The sequence below is a fragment of the Molossus molossus genome, unplaced genomic scaffold (assembly GCF_014108415.1).
Source record: "Molossus molossus isolate mMolMol1 unplaced genomic scaffold, mMolMol1.p scaffold_m16_p_2, whole genome shotgun sequence".
NCBI classification, from domain to species: Eukaryota; Metazoa; Chordata; class Mammalia; order Chiroptera; family Molossidae; genus Molossus; species Molossus molossus.
Genome location: NW_023425355.1, coordinates 37,245,252 through 37,266,942, shown reverse-complemented (window position 1 = coordinate 37,266,942; position 21,691 = coordinate 37,245,252). Strand labels below are relative to the sequence as shown.

The 21,691-nt window shown below is 38.2% G+C and overlaps 1 protein-coding gene across 4 annotated transcripts in view; it reads left to right on the top strand.

The window, feature by feature from the left end:
- ACSL4 (acyl-CoA synthetase long chain family member 4) overlaps positions 1-21,691 on the top strand; it is a 119,335-nt gene that overhangs the window by 50,975 nt on the left and 46,669 nt on the right. For 2 of the 4 annotated variants that reach the window (XM_036271810.1, XM_036271811.1), the window contains exons 2-3: positions 19,563-19,802; positions 20,068-20,245. In XM_036271810.1, coding sequence (XP_036127703.1) covers positions 19,575-19,802; positions 20,068-20,245 — 406 coding nt within the window. In that variant the 5' untranslated portion in view covers positions 19,563-19,574. Of the gene's footprint in view, positions 1-19,271; positions 19,803-20,067; positions 20,246-21,691 lie in introns of all 4 variants that reach the window. The other 2 variants (XM_036271809.1, XM_036271812.1) reach the window with 2 other exon arrangements.

Genomic DNA, 21,691 nt, shown 5'->3' with positions numbered 1-21,691 from the left:
ATATCTTTACTCATGCTGTTGAGCTCTTTACTCATGGTATTGATCTTCTTCATAATCATTACTCTGAGCTCTACCTCTGATAACTTGTGTAATTCAATTTTATTTATTTCTTCTTCAGTAGAATTCTCTTGTTCTTTCATTTGGGATTTGTTTGTTTGTTTCATCATTTTGGCTGTCTCAGTGGGTTTTGGAGCCTGACATATTTTCCCTGTGAGTGCTTGTGTTCTGCTTATTGTGGCTCCCTCTACTTGTTTGCATGGTTGTGGGAGGATCCACGTTAAAAATCACTGTCAAGTCTTACTTTCTTGGGTAGATTTGCAGGCCAAGCAAAGGTTCAGTTATTGTGTAGCTTTTGCCAGCAGGCCATTAGTCTCAGTTACTTGATGAGCTTTGTGTTATAGCCCTCAGCTGAATGAAAAATCCTTCACATGTACAAGGTAAGAGGTTTTTCAGAGGGTAGGGCAATGGCTTAGTTTTTCATTTTTCATTCTTTCCCTGCTTGCTGGTAGTCTCTAGCTGTTAATGAGCCTCAATTTGCATTTCTCTGGCCTGGCCTGGTGGTAAATTCCTGAGGGAGCGGTCATTGCTTCTCCATGGGGCTCTGGGTAGGGGCTCTTTGGATAAAATGGCTACTGTCCTATGAGGGAGTGATTCAGCATAAAACTCCATGTGTCCTCCTTCCCGGCTATCTCTCCTGTTGCCATGAATCCCTGACTCTCTTCACAGAGTTCCAGTTCAGTCTGCCCTTCCTTTGCCAGAGCCCAAGGTGAGTGGCTGTAGTTGATTTAGTAGTCTGGCCCCTCAGGGAAGTGCTGTTTTTCCCTATGCCCCTCCTTGCTGGACAAAATATGTCTGGTGATCTTAGATAGCTGTTATGTGGGCGCCTTTCCCTGTCCTGCCATTCTGTGCTGGGGGGCCTGCCACTCTTTGCTGGGGTGGGGAGCCACCACTCTGTGACATGGAGCCAGCTTGAGGTTTGTTTTTTTTTTATCCTTACCCGAGGACATTTTTCCATTTTTGTTCAGATAGAGTGGGAAGGAGACAGAGAGAAACATTGATGTGAAAGACACACATCGAGTGGTTGCCACCACACGACCTGACCAGGGCCGGGGACAAACCTCAACCGAGGTACATGCCCTTAGCGAGAACCAAACCTAAGTCTCTCTGGACCGCAGGCCGACACTCCAACCACCGAGCCAAACCGGCCAGGGCGCCAGTTTGGGGTTTTAACCCCCAACTTCTCCGAGGGCACTGCCAATAGCTAAAACAGCCTTCAGCATCTGACCGTGGGCTCCTAGCCTGCCCTCTTGTGCCTTCACTGTTCCTACAAGGCTCGATTTGGTGTCCTCTTTCCACCCTGGTTTTAAGGGTTCTCTTCAGCTGCTTTTTTGTTGATTTTCCCTGATGAATGGTTTTTATTTTAGTTGTAATTCCAGTTTGGTCCAGGGAGACAGTCTGTGTAGCTCCTGCTTCCATTCACTCTGCCGCCATTTCTTTTTTCTCTGCTAGTTTTTTAATCTCGCCATTCGCCCATTGAATTTGAACTCAGGCTCAGTTACTTTTCTGAGATTCTAATAGCACTACTTCTATTTAGACTTCTCTAGTCATTTCTTGTTTTTCCTTTAGTATATGGCTCATGATAAGCTAAGGTGCACAGGTAATGTGAAACAGCACTTGAGATTTTTTAAAAACACGTTCTTTTTTATGTCAATTTATCCATAAATGTCTAATATTGCAGATTGAAATTGCAAAATATATATGCGTTCTTCTTAAGTGAAAGAGAAGATATCTCTAAGTATTTGTTCTTTAACAATTCTAAATTTGTAATATATCAGCTTTTGGAGAAAATTAACTGCCCATAATAACAGACATCTTGAATCTTTTAGTAGTGGGAAAAACCCTGCCAATATTTATGTTTTTGTTAAAAGAAAGGCATTTGGAAATGTAATAGGAAAACTTTTTACCCTGTGTGACTCCTAAGATTTAAACCATCTGTCACTCATTTATAAAAGAGGATGTGATAATTAATATCGCAATAAAATATTTTTCTTTGAGTAATAATTTTTAAAAATGGAGTTGCAGATTGCATTTCCAGTCTGCTGTGGTTTATAGGCTGTGTGTGTCTTTGGCAAGCTATTTAGTTTCCCATTGTCTCAATTTCCACATCTGTAAAATGGGCTTAATAGTGAGTGTCCAATGAATGGTTCATTACTGTTGATGAAGTTACATCTGTAGTAGTGTACACTTTCTTGTAATAAATTGAAGTTACTCTACTTCTGTAGTTACTCTACTTCTGACCTTCTAAATTATTAAATATTAGAACTGTGCTTCACTGGGGCACCTATTCTAGACAATAATATAGAATAAAATAAATACAACTGAGCACCTAAACTTAGTATTATAGTGTTAGAGCCTCGGACCTTGAATATTACCTGGTCTAGTAGTTCCCAAATATTGATTTTTGATTTTTAGACCAGTGCTGGTCAGTGAAGAGTTATTACTAGTGCATGGTGAACTTTGGAAAATAAGGACAATAGCCCATGAGTTTTTTAAAGCTAACCTTTTTCTGTTTAAAGGATTGCTTCTTATTATAAGATATATCCTTTTCACTTTGGGGAGTTAAACTTACTCTGTGTTTTATGACATAATTGTGATAGTGGTAGGTTTTTTGTTTTTGTTCTTGTTTTTTGTTATGTTCATACCTGGACAAAACTTGACAGCTATGTTATTCTCTTCACTGTCCTTTATAACTTTTTCACTACTCTGTGATATCTTAAAATCTGAATCCAACTTTCCCATTTTATAGATGATGAAACAGACTAGGAATTATTTAATTTGTTTCAGGTCTTAAAGCTCAACAAACTGCTGAACCAGGATCAAAACCCCATACACAATGCTGCCTCTCTTGTATTTCTGGTCTTTTGAGAATTGCTTTCATGATAATAGGTTATGAAGTTGAAACAGGAGATCTACTCGTTTGTACGTGTTGGTAACAAACTTTGAATTCCAAGTATAAAGACATTTGAAAGACTTAATATTCTTCTATTGCTGAATGCTCAAGTCTCCTGATTAGCCTGCATTAGAAAAACCTTAAACATGGCCAAAGATTTTCATCAGCAGGCCACAATTAGTTGTCTCTGAATTCAGCTACTTAGGCAGCATGCTACCCCGTGATTGACAAAGGAGTAATGATATCATTGAGGTTAGCATTTTCCTTTGGGAAAGAGATAGTGGTGTTTTTATGAGGGTAGTAGTTTTTAGGCTTCTAAAGTTAACTTATTTACCCACAGAGTCTGCTTGCTTTCTCATGTGTGTTCTCTCTCTCTCTGGTTCACACACCCACACACACCTCTCTACACAGATAGACAAAACGTTTATAGCAATTGGCCTGCAGCCCATCTAGATGTATAAGAAAAAACTATATAGGTGAAGAGTAAGAGTTAGCAGAAGCATTAGCAGGAACATCTGGCCAGTGTTTTAGGAGTTTATAGCCACTTTGGAGTGTCTGTGACACTTTAGAGACTCCATTGGCATAGCTTTGCCTTGGCTATCCCAAAATACACTTCAAAACACAAATACCCAATTCCCTTATCTTCCTTGCTTCACTCACCTTAGTGAAGCATGCCAATGCCAGGTAAAGAAATGAACATTCAGCCCTGGCCGGTTTGGCTCAGCGGTTAGAGTGTTGGCCTGCGGTCTGGAGAAATGAACATCATGGGAGAGAAAAGAATGGAAAGTATTTCTCTATCCCTAACATGAAGACATTAACTCTATGAGTCTTTTTCAGTGGCTACTTGTATTTGGCTTGATGTGGCTCCCTTCTTTAGTTAAGAATTCTCTCACCCCAATAAATTTAATTAAAAAAGAATTCTTTAATTTCTGAAACATCAGACATTCATAATGAAATGTTTGGAATAAAAAATACATTTTGAGTTATCTGCTACCTTTGGAATATCTGTGTTCTTCCCTTCTTTACAAGTGCTAATATTTGAGGGTTGACTGAATGCCTAAAGATTTCCATCTTAAACACATTTATCCATCTTTGAGTTCTTTTATTCATTAGTCTCATTTAAAAGGTATATTTAATACTGAAGAGCAGAATGAGCTTTAAAAAAAAACCAAAAAAACAAAACATGATACAGTCATATTACGGTGGCCAGGTAGCTAACTTAGTAGTTTCATTGGTTTATTAGGTCATTTTGTAAGAAATGATTTAAGACTATGTGGTTGTATGATTTTTTAATAGTATGAAACTGGGAAACAACATTAACAAAGAGCTAAACTATTAAACTGGCTCCTCCTCTAGCAAATGTAGAGGGTAGATCATGCGGCAAAAGGTGTAGTGGCATAAATTCTCCCTGTAACATAAAGGTATTCCTGTGTGCACTATTAACTGCTAGTGACAGAATTATTTTTTGGACCTGTACTCATGGTTGGCAGCCCATAGTTGTATTACTGTATTATGATAAATGGGTAAGATGACAGGAGATAGGTATACTTTATACTGTAGTCCTTCCTTACCCACGGGGGAAACATTCCAAGACCCCCAGTAGATACTTTAAACTGTGGATAATACCAAACCCTATAAATATTGTATTTTTTCTATACATACATACCAATGATAAAGTTTAACTTATCAGTTAGACACAGTAAGAGACCAACAACAACTAATAATAAAATAGAACAGTTATAACAGTAAGTGTTACTCGAACACAAGCATTGTGATACTGTGATAGTTTATCCGGTTAGTGAAATGGCTACTAGGTAACCAGTGTATGGGGAGCATACACAGCTTGAATATGCTGGACAAAGGTATGATTCACATCCTGGGCAGGATGGAGCAAGAACGCATGAGGTTTCATCACACTACTCAGAATGACACACAATTTAAAACTTATGAATTATTTATTTCTAGAATTTTCCATTTATTATTTTCAGACCACAGTTAACTATGGGTAACTGAAACTGAAGAAGGCAAAACCACAGATAAGGGCAGACTACTGTGTATTCACCACTGGGACAAAACACATTTATTGTAACAGTGGGTTCATTTTAAAGGTGAATTTTATAACTCAATTATTGTTGATTAACTTATATTAAAATCATAACTGTTCCCATAGAGAAAACTACCCAGTAAGTGGAAGACTTTACAGACAAAATTGAAGTCTACCTCATGGACCAATGGTCCATCTTAACTTAGCAGCAAGATTTTGTCTACAGGGACCTGTTGCAGTTACTCTTTAGTAGCAGCTGTTGAACATTGTCACTGTGCTATCTGCTTCTTGTTTATAGCACTGAACCCTTTATATTTCTCTACAAACATATAACTTCCAAAACATAGTTCTCCCTATTCATGATATCTAATAAAGTTTGATTGTAACATCATGCTTTGTCAGTTGGTACCACTTCTAGTATGATTTATCCACAAAATACCTTATATTTAAGCTTTGTATTCAATTATATGTAATTAACTCCTGACTTTAGAAAGTTGCTTATTTAAAAATCATGTGATTACTGAAGTGAGGAAATAGATATACACAGTGTATTTGAAATGTACTGGCAGCGATACTGTATCTTAGGGCTCCTCATTTCAACACATATAGATCTAATCCCAGTTACAACATTATGTGACCTAGAAAGAACATTATCTGATGCATTCTGGGGGAATTCTGAAAGATATTATAGGAGGGAGCTTGTGCTAGAGCATGCAAGATCAGCTTCAATATGGCAGCTGAGGTGCTTTCTTTGCTGGGAAAAGCTGGGAAGAAATTGACAGGATGGCAACTTCAGCGGTTAATACTTTTTCAGGTGATGAAATAAACAGGTTTGGCTAATCTTCTTAAAGCGATGCACCCAAAAATCTGTCATAGTTTTGAGACACTTCTAGTCAAAGTAGCTAGGCACAGGTGCAATGTATTGTTATAGTACATCCATATTATTCACCCTAGGTTTATATTTTGTTTTTCAGTTTTCAAGTATGTTTATTATAACAATAAATACATGTATTTATTACAAATTTCAAATTTATTATAATTATCGGGTTTAAAGTTTGATTGTACAAGCTATTTCATGTTGAATAGATTGATCTACCAATTTGAGTCAAATGAGACTTACAAGGAGCATACTAAAGTATATTTCACATGATTAATCAGTCTTGTAGATTGATAGCAAAAGATCCTGCTAGCTACACTTCATGCCTTTTATTTCCTTAAAATATTAAATTTTACTATTAATATAAAGTTAATTATATTGTATAATAGCTTCTGTAAAGTTTTATTTCATTAACCAAATGCAGCCATTTGTTAAAATTTATTTTTGTTAAAGATGTTTTTTTCTTTTTCCGCCACTGATACCCCTTCTCCCTCAATACCCACCCTGTCCCCAGCTTTATTGTTCATGTCCATTGTTCATGCATACATGCATATAAGTTCTGTGGTTTATCTCCCTCGACCCCCTCCTCTGGGAATTTTCAGTCTGTACCCCACTTCCACGTCTCTGGGACTACCCCGTTCCTCAGACTGTTATGTTCATTATATTCTGCAAATGAGTGAGATCATATGATACTTGTCTTTCTCTGTTTGGCTTGTTTCACTTAGGATAATACTTTCCAAGGTCCCTCCATGTCATCTCAAAGGATAAGAGATCTTTCTTTCTTACAGCTGCACGGTACTTCATTGTGTATATGTACCACAGCTTTTTTATACATTCCTCTACTGATGGACACTTGGGCTGTTTCCAGATCTTAGCTATTGTAAATAGTGCTCCTATAAACATGGGGGTACAGATATTCTTTCTGATTGGTGTTTCAGGTTTCTTAGGGTATATTCCTAGAAGTGGGATCATGGGTCAAATGGCAGTTCAATTGCTAATTTTTTGAGGTGACACCATAGTATTTTCCATAGTGGCTGCACCAGTCTGCATTCCCACTAGCAGTGTACTAGAGTCCCCTTTTCTCCACCCCCTCACCAACACTTGTTGTTTGATGATTCGTTGATTACCATTCTGACAGGTGTGAGGTGATACCTCATTGTTGTTTTAATTTGCATCTCTCTGATGATTAGTGATGTTGAGCATTTCTTCCTATGTCTCTTAGCCATTTGTATGTCCTGTTTGGAGAGGTGTCTATTTAGTTCCTCTGCCCATTTTTCAGTTGGGTTCTTTGTCTTCTTTGTGTTGAGCTTTATGAGCACTCTATATATACTGAAAATTAACCCCTTATCTGGTGTATCATTGGCAGTTATGCTCTCCCATAGATTGGGTTGCATTTTCATTTTGGTGGTTGTTTCTTTTGCTGTGCTGCAGCCATTTTTTTAAACATAGTATTTGAGCCTTCTCCTGTATGTTTTAAAATCATTTGGAACTTTTTAATAATGTTTGAGAGAAAATAGGATTTTTAAGAAAGCACTCTACCCTTTGCAAAAGTCTTGGTGGTGCAACATCTATGGAGGAATATATTGTTTTAAAGTGCTATAGGTATGGTTATCTGTTTAATCTCTTGAAACTTTTATAATGGGTTTCTGATTTAATATTTAATACATACAGCTAATCCTTTTTTGAAAGCAAATGATCTCTTTATTTGGTATTTAAATTACCTTTAAGCCCTGGCCGGTTTGGCTCAGCGGTTAGAGCGTCGGCCTGCGGTCCAGAGAGACCCGGGTTCGGTTCCCGCTAAGGGCACGTACTTCGGTTGTAGTTTGTCCCCGGCCCTGGTTGGTCGTGTGGGTGGCAGCCACTTGATGTGTCCCTTCACGTCGATGTTTCTCTCTCTCTCTTCCTCTCTCTCCCTCCCACTCTATCTGTACAAAAAATGGAAAAATATCCTCGGGTGAGGATAAAAAAAAAAAAAAAAAAAATTACCTTTAAGTGATGTGACTTAATGTGATTTTTTAAATCTTTATTGTTGAATGTATTACAGATGTTCCTCTTTTTTACGCCATTGACCCCCTCCTCCCCACTCCTGTCCCCCTCCTGCCTTTTCTCACACTGTTGTCTGTGTCCATTGGTTATGCATATAAGTTCTTTGGTTTATTTCTTTCCACCCCCAACCCCCTTCTCTTTGAAGTTTGTTAGTCTAACAACCAATTTGTTCTTCTTAATCCCTTCACCCTTTTCACCCATTCCCCCAACACCTCTCCCATCTGGCAACCACCAAAATGTTCTCCGTATCTATGAGAATGTTTCTGTTCTGCCTGTTCATTTTGTTTGTAGAATCCATTGTCCATAGATATGTTTTCATTGCCATTTTTTTTTGGTTCATATATTTTATCTTTTTCTTCAAAAAGACCCTTCAACATTTCATATAGTAACTGTTTGGTGGTGATGAACTCCTTTAACTTTTTCTTATCTGGGAAACTCTTTATATGGCCATCAATTCTAAATGACAGCTTTGCAGGATAGAGTAATCTTGATTGTAGGTTCTTGCTTTTTATCACTGTGAATATTTCTTGCCACTCCCTTCTGGCCTGCAAAGTTTCCTTTGGGAAATCAGCTGATAGTCTTATGGGAACTCCCTTGTAGGTAACTGCTTTTCTCTTGCTGCTTTTAAGATTCTTTCTTTGTCTTTAACCTTTTGTATTTTGATGATGATATGTCTTGGTGTGGGCCTCTTGGGGTTCATCTTATTTGGGACTTTCCGTGCTTCCTGGATTTGTATGTCTATTTCCTTCACCAAGTTAGGAAAATTTTCTGCCATTATTGTTTCAAACAGGTTTTCAATTTCTTCTTCTCTTTTCCTTCTGGCACCCCCAAGATGCGAATGTTGGCATGTTTGAAGTTGTCCCAGAGGCTCCTTACACTATCCTCATTTTTTTTTTGGATTCTTTTTTCTTTTTGCTGTTCTGATTGGGTGTTTTTTGCTTCCTTATATTCCAAATTGATGGTTTGCTTCCTGGCTTTACCTACTCTACTATTGAATCTGTGTAAATTATTCTTTATTTCAGTTAGTGCCTCCTTCATTTTGACTGTGCATCTTTCATTTCTGAGTGGCCCTTTTTTATGCTCTTGAGGCCCTCACTAAGTTCACTGATGTTCTCACTAAGTTCATTAAGCATCCTTATAAGCAGTATGTTGAACTTAGCATCTGTTAGGTTGCTTATCTCCATTTCGTTTAGTTCTTTCCCTGGGGTTTTGTTCTGTTCTTTCATTTGGGACCTGTTTCTTTTTCTCCTCATTTTGGCTGCCTCCCTGTGTTTGTTTCTATGTATTACTTAACGAGAGGTGTGGGGCTAGCTGAGGGCAGATGCTGCTTGTTTGAAAGAATTTAGGAAAACCTGAAGCAGGATCCAAGACAGGCCAATCCTACAGTTTACCAACTGGCACCAGCTTGGGTGGGCCTGAAAGTTGGGTGGGGCGGGGCCTCAGGGAATCACCAGGGCGGGGCATCCAGCATGAGCCAGGTTGTTGGGCAGCTGTCTGCTGCCCTAGGGAAGGGATCACCAAAGGAACAAAGGCCTTTGACAGCACGTTTGTCCCAGAGAAAGCCCCTTCTCCAGCCCTTACTCCAGTGCAAAACAGCTCAGTTCTTCCCTGTATGTCTCTGGTGCCCCTCGAGCTGCCTCCCCTCCGAGCTTAGAGGAAGAGAGTCCGATAAGTCTGTGTGTGGGCCCTTTAAGAGGTGCTGCCTGGGGCTCCAGCCACCTCGGCCTCCCTGAGCCTCAGTTCCTGCTGGTTTTTCCAGCCAGAAGTTATGGGGATTCTCTTCCTGGCACTGGAACCCTGAGTAGGACGCCTGGTGTGGGACGGGGACCCCTCAGTCCTCAGAGAGGACCTTCCCAGCCAAGGTACCCTCCTGAATTTTATCCACCACACGTGGGTGTGGGACCAGCCCATCTGTCTCCGCCCCTCCTACCAGATTTTATGTGGCCGCTTCTTTAATTCCGTAGTTGTAGGACTTCCATTCAGCTTGATTTCAGGCGGTTTTGAATGATGGTTGTTCTGTAGTTTAGTTGTAACTTAGATGTGGTTGTGGGAGGACGTGATACCACTTGCCTACGCCGCCATCTTGACCGGAAGTCCAAATATGTGATTTGTTAAAGTAGCACTTAGATAGTTAATCATTGATTTTTCAAATTTATATTTTTTTACATTTATAAAGGCTTATGTCAAAGACAGATTAATTTGTCAGTACTGAGTGTTTGAACTTGGCAGATGCGTGGATCCTTGCTTGGTTTATTCAATTTTTTTAAGCTCCTGAAAAAATTGTTTTGGCTTTATATGACTTGACATTATTAGTTTCTCTCATTCTTAAATTGATGATGTATCTGTCATATGCTTCTGGGGATGGTTATTCTTTTAAATTTGGATTTTAATCAGTATGTAGTATTTGTTTCTTTTGTATACTAGAGCTTAATGTATAACTAATGCTTTTTGTGTTTTGCCTAACTATCTCAGAACTTTTGAAGTAACTGGAATGAAATACTTATTATTAGGGTTGGCCTCAAAACAAAACATAATAAAATAAAATTGCATCTGATTTTTCACTAAAACTTCTAGGATTTACTATTGAAAGGACCTTTCCCCCTCTATTAAAAATGCTTTAATTTGTAGGGCAGATCAGTGCTCAAAATTGTTGCCAGGATTTCTTTATACACAAAGTTTATCACTCTTACCAATTTCGATTATACCTATATGACCAGAATCACAGACAATGTAACTGAAAGCATGGTCTTTAAAATAAGATAGACTGGGCTCAGAAATCCCTACTAAATGATGTAATCTTGGGAAAATTCTTTAATCTGTCTGAGACTGTTACATCAGCAGTAAAATAAGGATACTACCTTAAAGGGTTTTTCTGGGGTATTAAATAAAATAATGTATCTAAAGGATTGAGCACAGTGCCTGGACCATTTTATATGCTTAATAAGTGGTAATTAATATGCCTTTTCTAGCTAATATAGACATAAATGCACTACGTCATTTCAAGGAAGCACAACTCAAAGTTTATGTTCTACTAATGGTGGACAGCAGTTTCACACTTCATACATAGAAGGACAGAATACCTTTGTGAAAGGCATCTGTAAAAAAGCACATATTTCAAACTGTATAGCCCTCATGTTTTTATAACACCAATCTCTTCCCTTTGCAACAGTGTGTTTAGTTTTATATTTTTTTTACTAAGCAACCAAAAACATGTTGAAATTTATTTTAAGTACTAGAGTGTTGGCATGGACAAGTGATTTTTTTAAAAGATAACTAAGGTTGGTTATCTTTAGGCTGTTGTCTTGCATACATTTTTATTTTATAGTTTCAGAGTAATTCCATGTACGTTCTTATTTCAGTCAACAAATTTATTGAACAGTTAACACATGGAGGTACTGTTGTACTTGCTGAGGATTCCACAGCAAACAATAAACTCTCCCTTAAGGAACTTGTATTCTAATGGAAACATTGATAGTGAATATGAAAAATAAAGCATATGTTGTATTAATGATAAGTGCTAAGGAGAAAAATAAAGTGAGAAAATGATTGGAATCTTGGGGCACAATTTTAGAGAGACCGGTAAAGGCCTGACTGAGAAGGTATTATTTGAGTAAAGACAAAAAGGAAGTGAAAAGTCAGTTATACAGGTATCTTGAAAGAACATTCCAGGTGGAGAGAAAAGCATGTACCAAAGCCCTGAAGCAGGATCATGCTTTGTATGTTCCAGAAACATCTAGGAACAAGTGACTTATAGCATAATGGATCAGGGGAAAGTACAGTAGGAATTGAAGTCAGACACTTAAGAGCTAGGGGAAAAATCTGTAGTGTCATATTTCATAGTAAAGACTAGTTTTTGTTTTTTTCTCTTTTTTTTCCCTCACCCAAGGACATTTTTTGGATTTATCTTCAGATAGAGTGGGAGGGAGAGAGGGAGGAAGAGAGAGAGAGATACATTGATGAGAGAGAGAGACATTGACTGGCTGCCACCCGCCAGGGACAAACCGCAACAGAGGTACATGCCCTTAGTGGGAACCCTATCTGAGACTCTGGTTCGCGGGCTGACATTCTAACCGCTGAACAAAACTGGCCAGGGCTGGTTTTTTTTTTTCTTGAGTGAGTCATAAAAGGATTCTTTTAAATGATTTGAGCAGAGGAATGACATAATCTAACTTGTATTTTAGTTGGAACACTCTGGCTGCCAAGTTTAGAATTTATTATCCAGATGGGAGCAGGGAGATCATATTGGCTATTAGCATTTATCCAGATAACAGATGATAGTGATGGTACTGGCTTCAACCAGGATGGTAGGAGTGGAAGTGGTGAGAAGAGGTCAAATTTGATATCTATTTTATAAGTAAAGCCAGTAGGATTTGCTGATTAATTTGGTATAGACTTTATGAGAAAGGGAGAGGAATGGAAGAGTGAATCTAAGCTCTTTGGTCAAAACAACTGTAATTTACAGAAATGGGCAAGACTGGTTGGAAGAGATTTGTGAATGGATTATATGAGGATCAATTTTGAACACAATAAGTTTGAGGTATACTTAATTGATATCTAAATGGATCTGTTGAGGAAACAGTTGTATATACAAAACTGGCGTTTAAGGGAGACTTCCAGGCTAGGGAGAGCAATTAGGAAGTCATCACCATATACATGCTATTAAAATTCGTTAGACTAAATGAGATTATCATGGGACTGAGTATAGATAAAGAAGAGAAGAGGCTCAAGGTCTGAGCACTATAGCCTTGGGTGCGTGGGGTGGGGGAAGAAGCAGCAAAGAAAATTGAGAAGAAATGGTCAGGAAAATAGGAAGAAAACCTGAAGAACATGGTTTCTTGGGAGCCAAGTGAAGAAGTTTCTGTCAACATAAGAAACGTTCAAACCTGTGAAGAATTTTGTGAGTTTATTTGAGCCAAACTGTTGTCAAATGCTGGGAAACAAAACCTCAATGGAAAATGTTCCAGAGAATGACAGTTTTGAATTTTATTTTATACATTACAATAAAAAGAGAAGGCATATGTGGGTTACATGAAATCCATTGGTGATAGATTAGGGAGGCAGGAGAAAGCAAAGCAGGGAAATCTCTTGGATTGGATAAAAATTAAAATGGTAGAGACCTTCTTCTTTTACATAAGGTGGGTACAGGAGTTAACAGTCAACAATTAACTTGATAGTAATAACAATGGTGATGCCTGGCATATAGGTTGTGCTCTGAGGGGTCTGGAAAAAAGGAAGTTGCCCCAGATTCCAAAGGTATGTTATCTTAGATGCAAAAAAAAAAAAAAAAGGCAATAGGCTCAAGTAAGGTGAAAATTATCCTAGGACATGACTACTTGCCATAAACTGCTTTTAGTTAAAAAGTTTAAATTTCAGACCATTCTTTGTGGTGACTTTAGGTCTTTGAGTTTGCAAGGCCATCACTCAGGCCTTCCCTGAGCTTGTCAGGTTAGCATGTGTCCCCTTTTCCTCCACTTTTCAAGCAGGAAAAGGGGTCAACTGTGTTAAAGGATGCTGGTGGGCCAAGGTAAGTGAGGACTGAGCTTTAATTGGCCATGGGATCTGACAACATGGAAGTCATTGGTGAATTTGATCTCAGCAGTTTTGTGGAGTGGTGGGTGGCAAAAGCCTGAGTGTAGTGAGTTTGAGAGAAAATAGGAAAGAATTGAGAGACAGCATAGACAAATCTTTTAAGGAGTCCAAAAGAGAAGAAGAAATGGGGCTGTAGCCAGAGAAGAAGGTACAAGAGAAGGAATGGTAATGTTTTTTGCCTTTGTGTCGGTTTTTTTGTTTGTTTGTTTTTGTCTCTCATACTGATCTTTATAAAACAAATCTGATATTATTCCCTTCATTACAAAATTCAGTGGTTTATCACCAACTCCTTAGTGGGGCATAACTTGCTTCTTCCCAGTTTGACCTCCATCAGCTCTCAGGCAATGGTTTTTAAAATGAAAGAAATAGTAGTCCATTGTAATGCTGGTGGGAACTATTCAGTAGAGCTAGAAAAATGAATGAGGCAAGAGAGCAGGGAGGGAAGAATGGGTAGAGCAGCACCTCCAGCTTTTTATTGTATAATAAGGTTGCCTGCGTGAGTGAAGCGGTTGTCCTTACCTGGGAGTGTCACCAGTTCATCTATAGTCACAGAAGTGAAAAAAACATGTGACTACATATACTAGTAGGTGGGTAGATGCAGTGATGGGCAGTGGGAGCCTATGAAAGTTCTCTTCAGACTGTTTAGTTTTCTCAGAAAAATAGTAAACTAGGTAGACTGCTGAGAATGAGGATGGAGGAGGGGGGATATTGGTGGTCTGGGAAAAGAGAAGAAGGCATGAAATCCTGGAGAGTGGTCCAGTGCATGGACTAGTACAGTACAGTATGGCCCACTTCAGGGAGCAATCACAGATTTAAAGGGGGGCATTCAGCACAGTCAGGTTTTTCTCCAGTCAAATTCAACTGTGTGCATACCGGTGCCAATTGGGTGGAGAACTGGGCTTAACCAAGTCATGGTTTAGCTGACTAAGTACAACAAATTGAGAGAGAGGCAACAGTGTTGACAGTATATTCCAGGGACTGATTATTATTGCCCATGGAATTTAAACTGGATAAAATGAAGGACTGCTGGTGGGAATGCAGACTGGTGCAGCCACTATGGAAAACAATATGGCGTTACCTCAAAAAATTTAAAACTAAAGTTTCATTTGACCCAGTGATCCCACTTCTAGGAATATACCCTAAGAAGCCTGAAACACCAATCAGAAAGAATATATGTACCCCCATGTTTATAGGAGCACTATTTACAATAGCTAAGATCTAGAAACAACTCAAATGTCCATCAGTAGACAAATGGATAAAAAAGCTGTGGTACATATACACAATGAAGTACCGTGCAGCTGTAAGAAAGAAAGATCTCTTATCCTTTGAGATGACATGGAGGGACCTTGGAAAGTATTATCCTAAGCGAAACAAGCCAAACAGAGAAAGACAAGTATCATATGATCTCACTCATTTGCAGAATATAATGAACATAACAGTCTGAGGAACGGGGTAGTCCCAGAGACGTGGAAGTGGGGTACAGACTGACAATCCCCAGAAGAGGAGGTGGTGGGGGAAAGATAAACCACAGAACTTATATGCATGTATGCATGAACAATGGTCATGGACAACAAAGTTGGGGACAGGGCGGGGAAGGAGTGGGAGGGGAGAATCAGTAGGGGAAAAAGGAGAAACATCTGTAAGAAAAATAAATAAATAAATTTTAAAGAAATGAAGGATTCTACCAACAATACCATGCAATAGCTACTACAAAGCAGTAGTCCTGTTTTACATATGGTGCCACTGATACAGAGATTTTCAGTGAGAGGTCATGTAACTTGTTCAAAGTCACACTTCATAGCAGACACTGAGGCGAGAATCCTAATCTCTTAATTTATTTCAGCCCATTTACCACCCAAGAGGATATCAGATGTTCTCTCTTTAGAGAACAAATCATTTTCTCTTAATACAATAGCAGGGTACCTAATCTTGAGTCACCAAATTGTCATATATATGTGTCTCTCAGAGTATAGTTGTAATCTAGTAAAGTTGACTCTGGAACAATTCCATTTTCTCCGTGCTTTGGATCATAAGAGTGGAGTGATACTTTACACAGAGAGCATTAAAACATCTGCTGCACTTGCTGCTTTTCTGTTATATCCTGCACTGCTGCATTCATTTGCTCAGTCATTTGCTCTCTCTGATAGGACTATCTTCATTTCCCAATCATCACCCACTCCTTTTGAAAACATAAGGCATCCTTCACACCCACCTCAAATGCTGTTTTTTTGTGAAACCTTTCTGGATGGTTCTACTTTCTTCCTTATCTCTTCTCCCCAAACTGGATGCTACCGCCCCACACTTTTTGAATATCTTTAGCATTTTGTTCTTGTTTCTCATATGGAATTTATCACATTCTATGTTATATATTTGTGAACTGATATCTCTGCCCCTTCCCATATATATGAACATATGTACATGCATACAAAGAATGCAGGGTGTGTTTTACCCATCTTTGTATTAAGTGCTCAAAACTTACACATACTAGGTGTTCAAATCTTGTTTTTAAATGAATTGATCAATAGACATGAGTATAACCCTGGGAAACTTTTGACAAGAAAGAATTTTAAAGATAGGCAAAACTGGGCATAGGCTGGCTGGTGAGCTTGAAACAGCACCAGACTTGAAGATTGGCCTTGGTTATAATTTGCACTGTCTTTCATTTGCTTCTCTGTGAAATAAGGAATCAGAGAGTATCAGTGCTTAAAATATTCAGCTGAACTGGAGAGTCCAAGGAGTCCCTTCAGGGGCTGTCATAGCCTCCTCCACCAAAGCAACTCTGCTTTTTACTTTTATCTATACTTGTATTTTCATGTCCATATAAAATTGTATTCAAATAGATGACCCTCACTACCACCAGACAGAATTTGAAAACCCCTGGACTAAATGATCTCTCTGATGTTTCCTCACCTGAATGTTCTTTGAGCCCTGCCCCCTGTGTGAGTATGTGTGTGTGTGTACATGTATGTGTCTCCATACTATGAGGATTTAAGTAGAAGACTTTTCCTTACCTCCAAGGCTTAAGGCAAGCATGTATAAAAGATTAAATGTATATGACAAGAATAACTAAAAAACATGCAGCGCTGTTTAAATCCAACTAGATTATAAAGCCCTTCAAAGGCTGTCTTCTACTTCTTTCTATGTCTTCAACCTCAAGTATGACAGTTTCTCAAATGAGGGTAAGGTGGTACTTGCCTCTTAGGGGCACTTCATCAATTGGAGACTTTTATTGTTTTCTAGTATTGTCCCTGAGAATTTATATGTTGAAATAAGTATTATCTTATTTTTAATTAATTTATTTTTGATATTACTTTATAATAACCTGTAAGGAATTTTAAAAATTATGTGTGTAGGTAGATTATTATCAGTAACTATTCTTTAAGGTTTACTAAGGAGTGTTATAAAATATTTAGTATAAAAAAGAAGTGTTGGGTTTGATAGAGTTGAGAACTATTGGTCTGTACTCCATGCTTGGATACTTACATGTCTGGAAATGATGGTACAATCAAGGATCAAAATGAGTAGTAGACATTTCAAGTGATGCAGGAAATTAGAGAACAGAATTATTTGTGGATTTGGGTAACCATGAAATGTCTGATAAGGAGAGGATTGTTGGAAGGGATCTTTCATATTGTGTATCAGGCACTGTGATAGACACTTGACATACCCTATCTGAAAGAAATCAATGACCATACTTGTGAGAGAGACTAAGAAAGCAATTTCTAGTTAGGGTAAATCATAAAATTTGAAGTTGGAAGGGCCCCGGGAAATCATCTAGGCCAGAAATTCTTTTTTTTTTTTTTGGTATATGCCCCTAGTGGGAACCGAACCCAGGACTCTCCAGTCTGCAGGCCGACGCTTCAACCGCTGAGCCAAACCGGCCAGGGCTAGACCAGAAATTCTTAGTTCAGGGTTGGTGTCACCCTTTGGGGTTCATGGATGCATTTCAGGGAACTCATGAATCCCCTGAAATTGTGTGTAATGTTTTGCATGTTTTTCTTCGGGGAACTGGATTCATAGTTCTCACTGGATTCTCAAAGGGGGCCCATCACCTCTAAGAAAGGGCTACTGATCTAGGCTTATCTTAAGATCAAACAGATGGCTTTGTTCAAGGTTACACAGCCAGTTAATGAATAAGATGGGGACTGAAACCCAGGTATTTTCACTTGTAGTTTCTTGTTTGTTTCACCACACTCAGTTGAAGGACATAAACAAAAGCAGAGGCAGAATTAAGCTACTATTTCATAGTAATTGGTGTAAAAAACAATCATCCTGGTGTCAGTAGTCTGTTTCCACAAGATTTGCAGAATGATGAGCTTCAATTTGTCTCAAGTGCACTAATATTTTAAGTTGTATGATTAAAATACACTGCCACTCACCCAAATAGCTTTCTTAGCTGAAGGCACACACCCTGAGAGAGAGTATCCTGGAGGCTGTTTCTGCATTTCCTTTTCAATTGGCGCTGTTCTCCTGACCTGCAGGGGCCTCCTGTTTTCTGCAAATCAAATCAAATCAAAACTGCTTTGCCTGATTTGTCAGATCATGTGCTATTGTAGCCTATTTAGCTAGCTCTGTGCCTCGGTCAGGTTAGTGTCATTATTGGCACCCTCTTCTCTCTCACAGTCCTTTCATTCCTACCTCTGTAACTTCATGTTATTGTCCTACGATAAATGCCCTCCATTTTCTCCTTCATTTCCAGATCCACAATATAAGGTTCAGCTTAAGTCTAATTTCCACAGATCCTCACTAGTTAACTCTTGGCCATTTTGTACTTCCTCTGAACTCTTATTGTATTTATTGCTTTTCTACACACCATAGCATTTATGTATTTTTACTGGGCCTTTCATTGCAAATGCTTCAGTGGTCACCTGGGGTGTGGGGTTCAAGGAAGTTCAGGGTGGGACTCTGGATACTCCCAATCCCTGCTTGAGCAATAGAGCAGTTCCAGTTTAGTTTTATATAGGGACAACCTGTATGGATTTTTATTTGAAGAAGTGATCTGGCTGCACCTCCCTCCTCTCAGAAGAGTTTGAAAAATGCTGCATCTATCTGGTGTGCTGATTGCCTCATAAGTGTTAGCTTTAATGGGCAAGTTACAAGTTAACACTGCTTCAGACTTAATACTACTCCCAGGCAATTGGTGCAATTCTGAGCACAAAGTGTACCCTTAGGAACTGGTTTTATGATTGCATTGCCCTAATTTTGGGGGATAGGACTTAGTGAATAGCGTTATCTCAAAAACTTACCTTAATGAAGAACTCAGAATAAGATTTCAGGATTGATCTTTGGGAAATAAACCAAAAATGCTGGATTGGTTTTCCCTTTTGGATACAAAACCAAATCTGATTTGAAGCTGATTTCCTTATACATGTTTCTGATTTACATATACATATTTAAGAGAAACTCATTATTGGCATCCCTACTCTCCCACAGTTTAGCCAAACCTAAATATCATATTCATGCATTTGTATAAGTATTAAAGTAGTGTTACTCAACTGACTTACAGAATGATGTGCAGAGTATCAGTTATACCTAAAAACCTACAAAAGAGTAAATTCAAAGTTTATGACAATAATGATTAAAATGGGAAATGCCAGTCTTTCAGACCAGTTATTTCAACTTTCTGTATCAAATCAATTATATAAACTAATAAAGACCTGGGTATTTAAATCAATAGTGCTATCAACTTGTTAATACTCTTTTGTTTTTGTTTTTGTCTTTTTTTCCTGCTCTCTGACTGGCTCATTCATTGTCTTCGCCTACAGGTGTACTATATTGTCAGCTTCCAAAGATTACTAACTTTTATCTGTTTCATTAAAATTGAACTGCCTTGGCTATACTGCTACTCTTGCTGCTGCTTCCATTATTTGCTTTCTTCAGCAAAATAAGGCTTTTGAAGCCAAAGAATAACAAGAAATAAACACCATTTTAGAAGCCTTGCCACTATGAAACTTAAGCTAAATGTGCCCACCATTATTTTGCTGCCTATCCACTTGTTAATAACAATATACAGTGCCCTTATATTTATTCCATGGTATTTTCTTACCAATGCCAAGAAGAAAAACGCTATGGCAAAGAGAATAAAAGCTAAGCCCACTTCAGACAAACCTGGAAGTCCATATCGCTCTGTCACACACTTCGACTCACTAGCTGTCATAGACATCCCTGGAGCAGACACTCTTGATAAACTATTTGATCATGCTGTATCCAAGTATGGGAAGAAGGACAGCCTTGGAACCAGGGAAATCCTAAGTGAAGAAAATGAAATGCAGCCAAATGGAAAGGTTTTTAAGAAGGTAAAACATTTATGTGCTTTTTAATTTTTTAAAGGGGGAGTGTAATTTTAACTTTAGCATAAACCAAGTGCATTTTAAATATCCTTGCATTTTATTATGGTGCTTTGTAACCAATTCTCAGAAGGTCCCCATAGTTTCAGTATATTCACTTAAGGGCAATTTTAGAGTTTTACATTTTGAATAGATTTTTTAAGTTTATGAATAGTTTTTTTAATTGCTTGTTTGAATTAATGTACTAATATTAGAGAATGTCTCACTTTAACAGTTAATTCTTGGGAATTATAAATGGATAAACTACCTTGAAGTGAACTGTCGAGTGAATAATTTTGGTAGTGGACTCACTGCATTGGGATTAAAACCAAAGAGCACTATTGCCATTTTCTGTGAGACCAGGGCCGAATGGATGATTGCGGCACAGACCTGCTTTAAGTACAACTTTCCTCGTAAGTATCTTGTGTTTTTGGAGGGGAAGAGAGAGGGCTTTGCTTACATGTGAAATTGTCCTGAGATCTTTGAGTGTTCAAAGTAGGTGCCCTTTAGTCATTTATCTGCCTAAATTATGTTTTGTAAAACAGTATGTAACATGATTAAAAGATACCTCATAACTCCTGTTAAATATAATAACTTCTAAGATCTAGTATAGGATTCAGCAGCTCAATGGATGTAATTTAGAATTTTACTTTTCAATTGAAGTGAATTGCATTTGAAAGATTTAGGGTTTGGGGGCATTTTTTAAGAAGTCGCCCAAAAATAATCACAAAAAAATCATTGCTTAAGATGATTCTAGTTCATTGTTTCACTTTAAGGTCTCTTACTTTACTTTTTCCTGTTTGCATGTGAAAGAAGTATGTGACAACTTGAACTGGCATTAAATGTGTTTTCCAGAGAGTAAAATTGGGTATATTTCTTTATCCATTGTGCAAGGAATTATTTTTAAATATTAATAGTCCAGAACAGTGCCTGTCAATACTAAGCACTCAGTTATTTGTTGAATGAAATAGAACACTATAGGTGTGGTATAAGAATCAAGGGTTTGCATTTCAAACAAACAAATATAGATAATGTGAAAATGATCCCCTATATATTCATCACCAAACTTTAACATTCAACAGCTTGTGAAAAGTAGCTGTTTTTTTACTTATTTTTTTTCCTTAATTGATATTAGAGAGAGAGAGGGGAAGGGAGGTAGATATAGAAACATCAATGAAAGAGAACATTGATTGACCACCTCCTGTATGCCCCCACCAGGGATTGGGCCCACAAATGGCATGTGCCCTGATGGGGACTTGAACCGGCGACCTCTTGGTGCATGGGTCGATGCTCAACCAGTGAGCCACACCAACTGGGCAAAAAGTAGCTGTTCTCAACCACGTTGCTGTTTTGGTTACCAGCCTAGAGATGAATTTCGAAGCCTAAGTTTAGCAGATGTCCTATGATTCTAACTGATATGGATTTCAGTTTATATTTTCTTTGTTAAATCTTAAAGAGTAGATCTACTTGTCCATTCCAGTTTAGGCTTGGAGGTCTCCAATCAGCATGAACATGAGACCCAATAAAAAAGCTTCCTAGAAGGAGTGAGAATGTGATTCATGGCCTATCTTCTGACTTGAGAGCCTCAAAAAGTGAGGATTCCCAAGGACATATCCTTTCTTTGGCGCTATGACCAATGAAAGTGTGTATCACAGGGGAACTCTTGCTGCGATAGCTATGACCTGCATTGAGAGTTCGCAAGACCATAAAAAGAACCATTTGGGGCAGCATGGATGAAGAAGGTATTACACGAACTGAAGTCAGTCAGTCAGAGAAATACAAATATCATATGATTTCACTTACATGTGGAATCTAAAGAAAATATAAACAAACAAAACAGAAACAGACTCATTGGTACA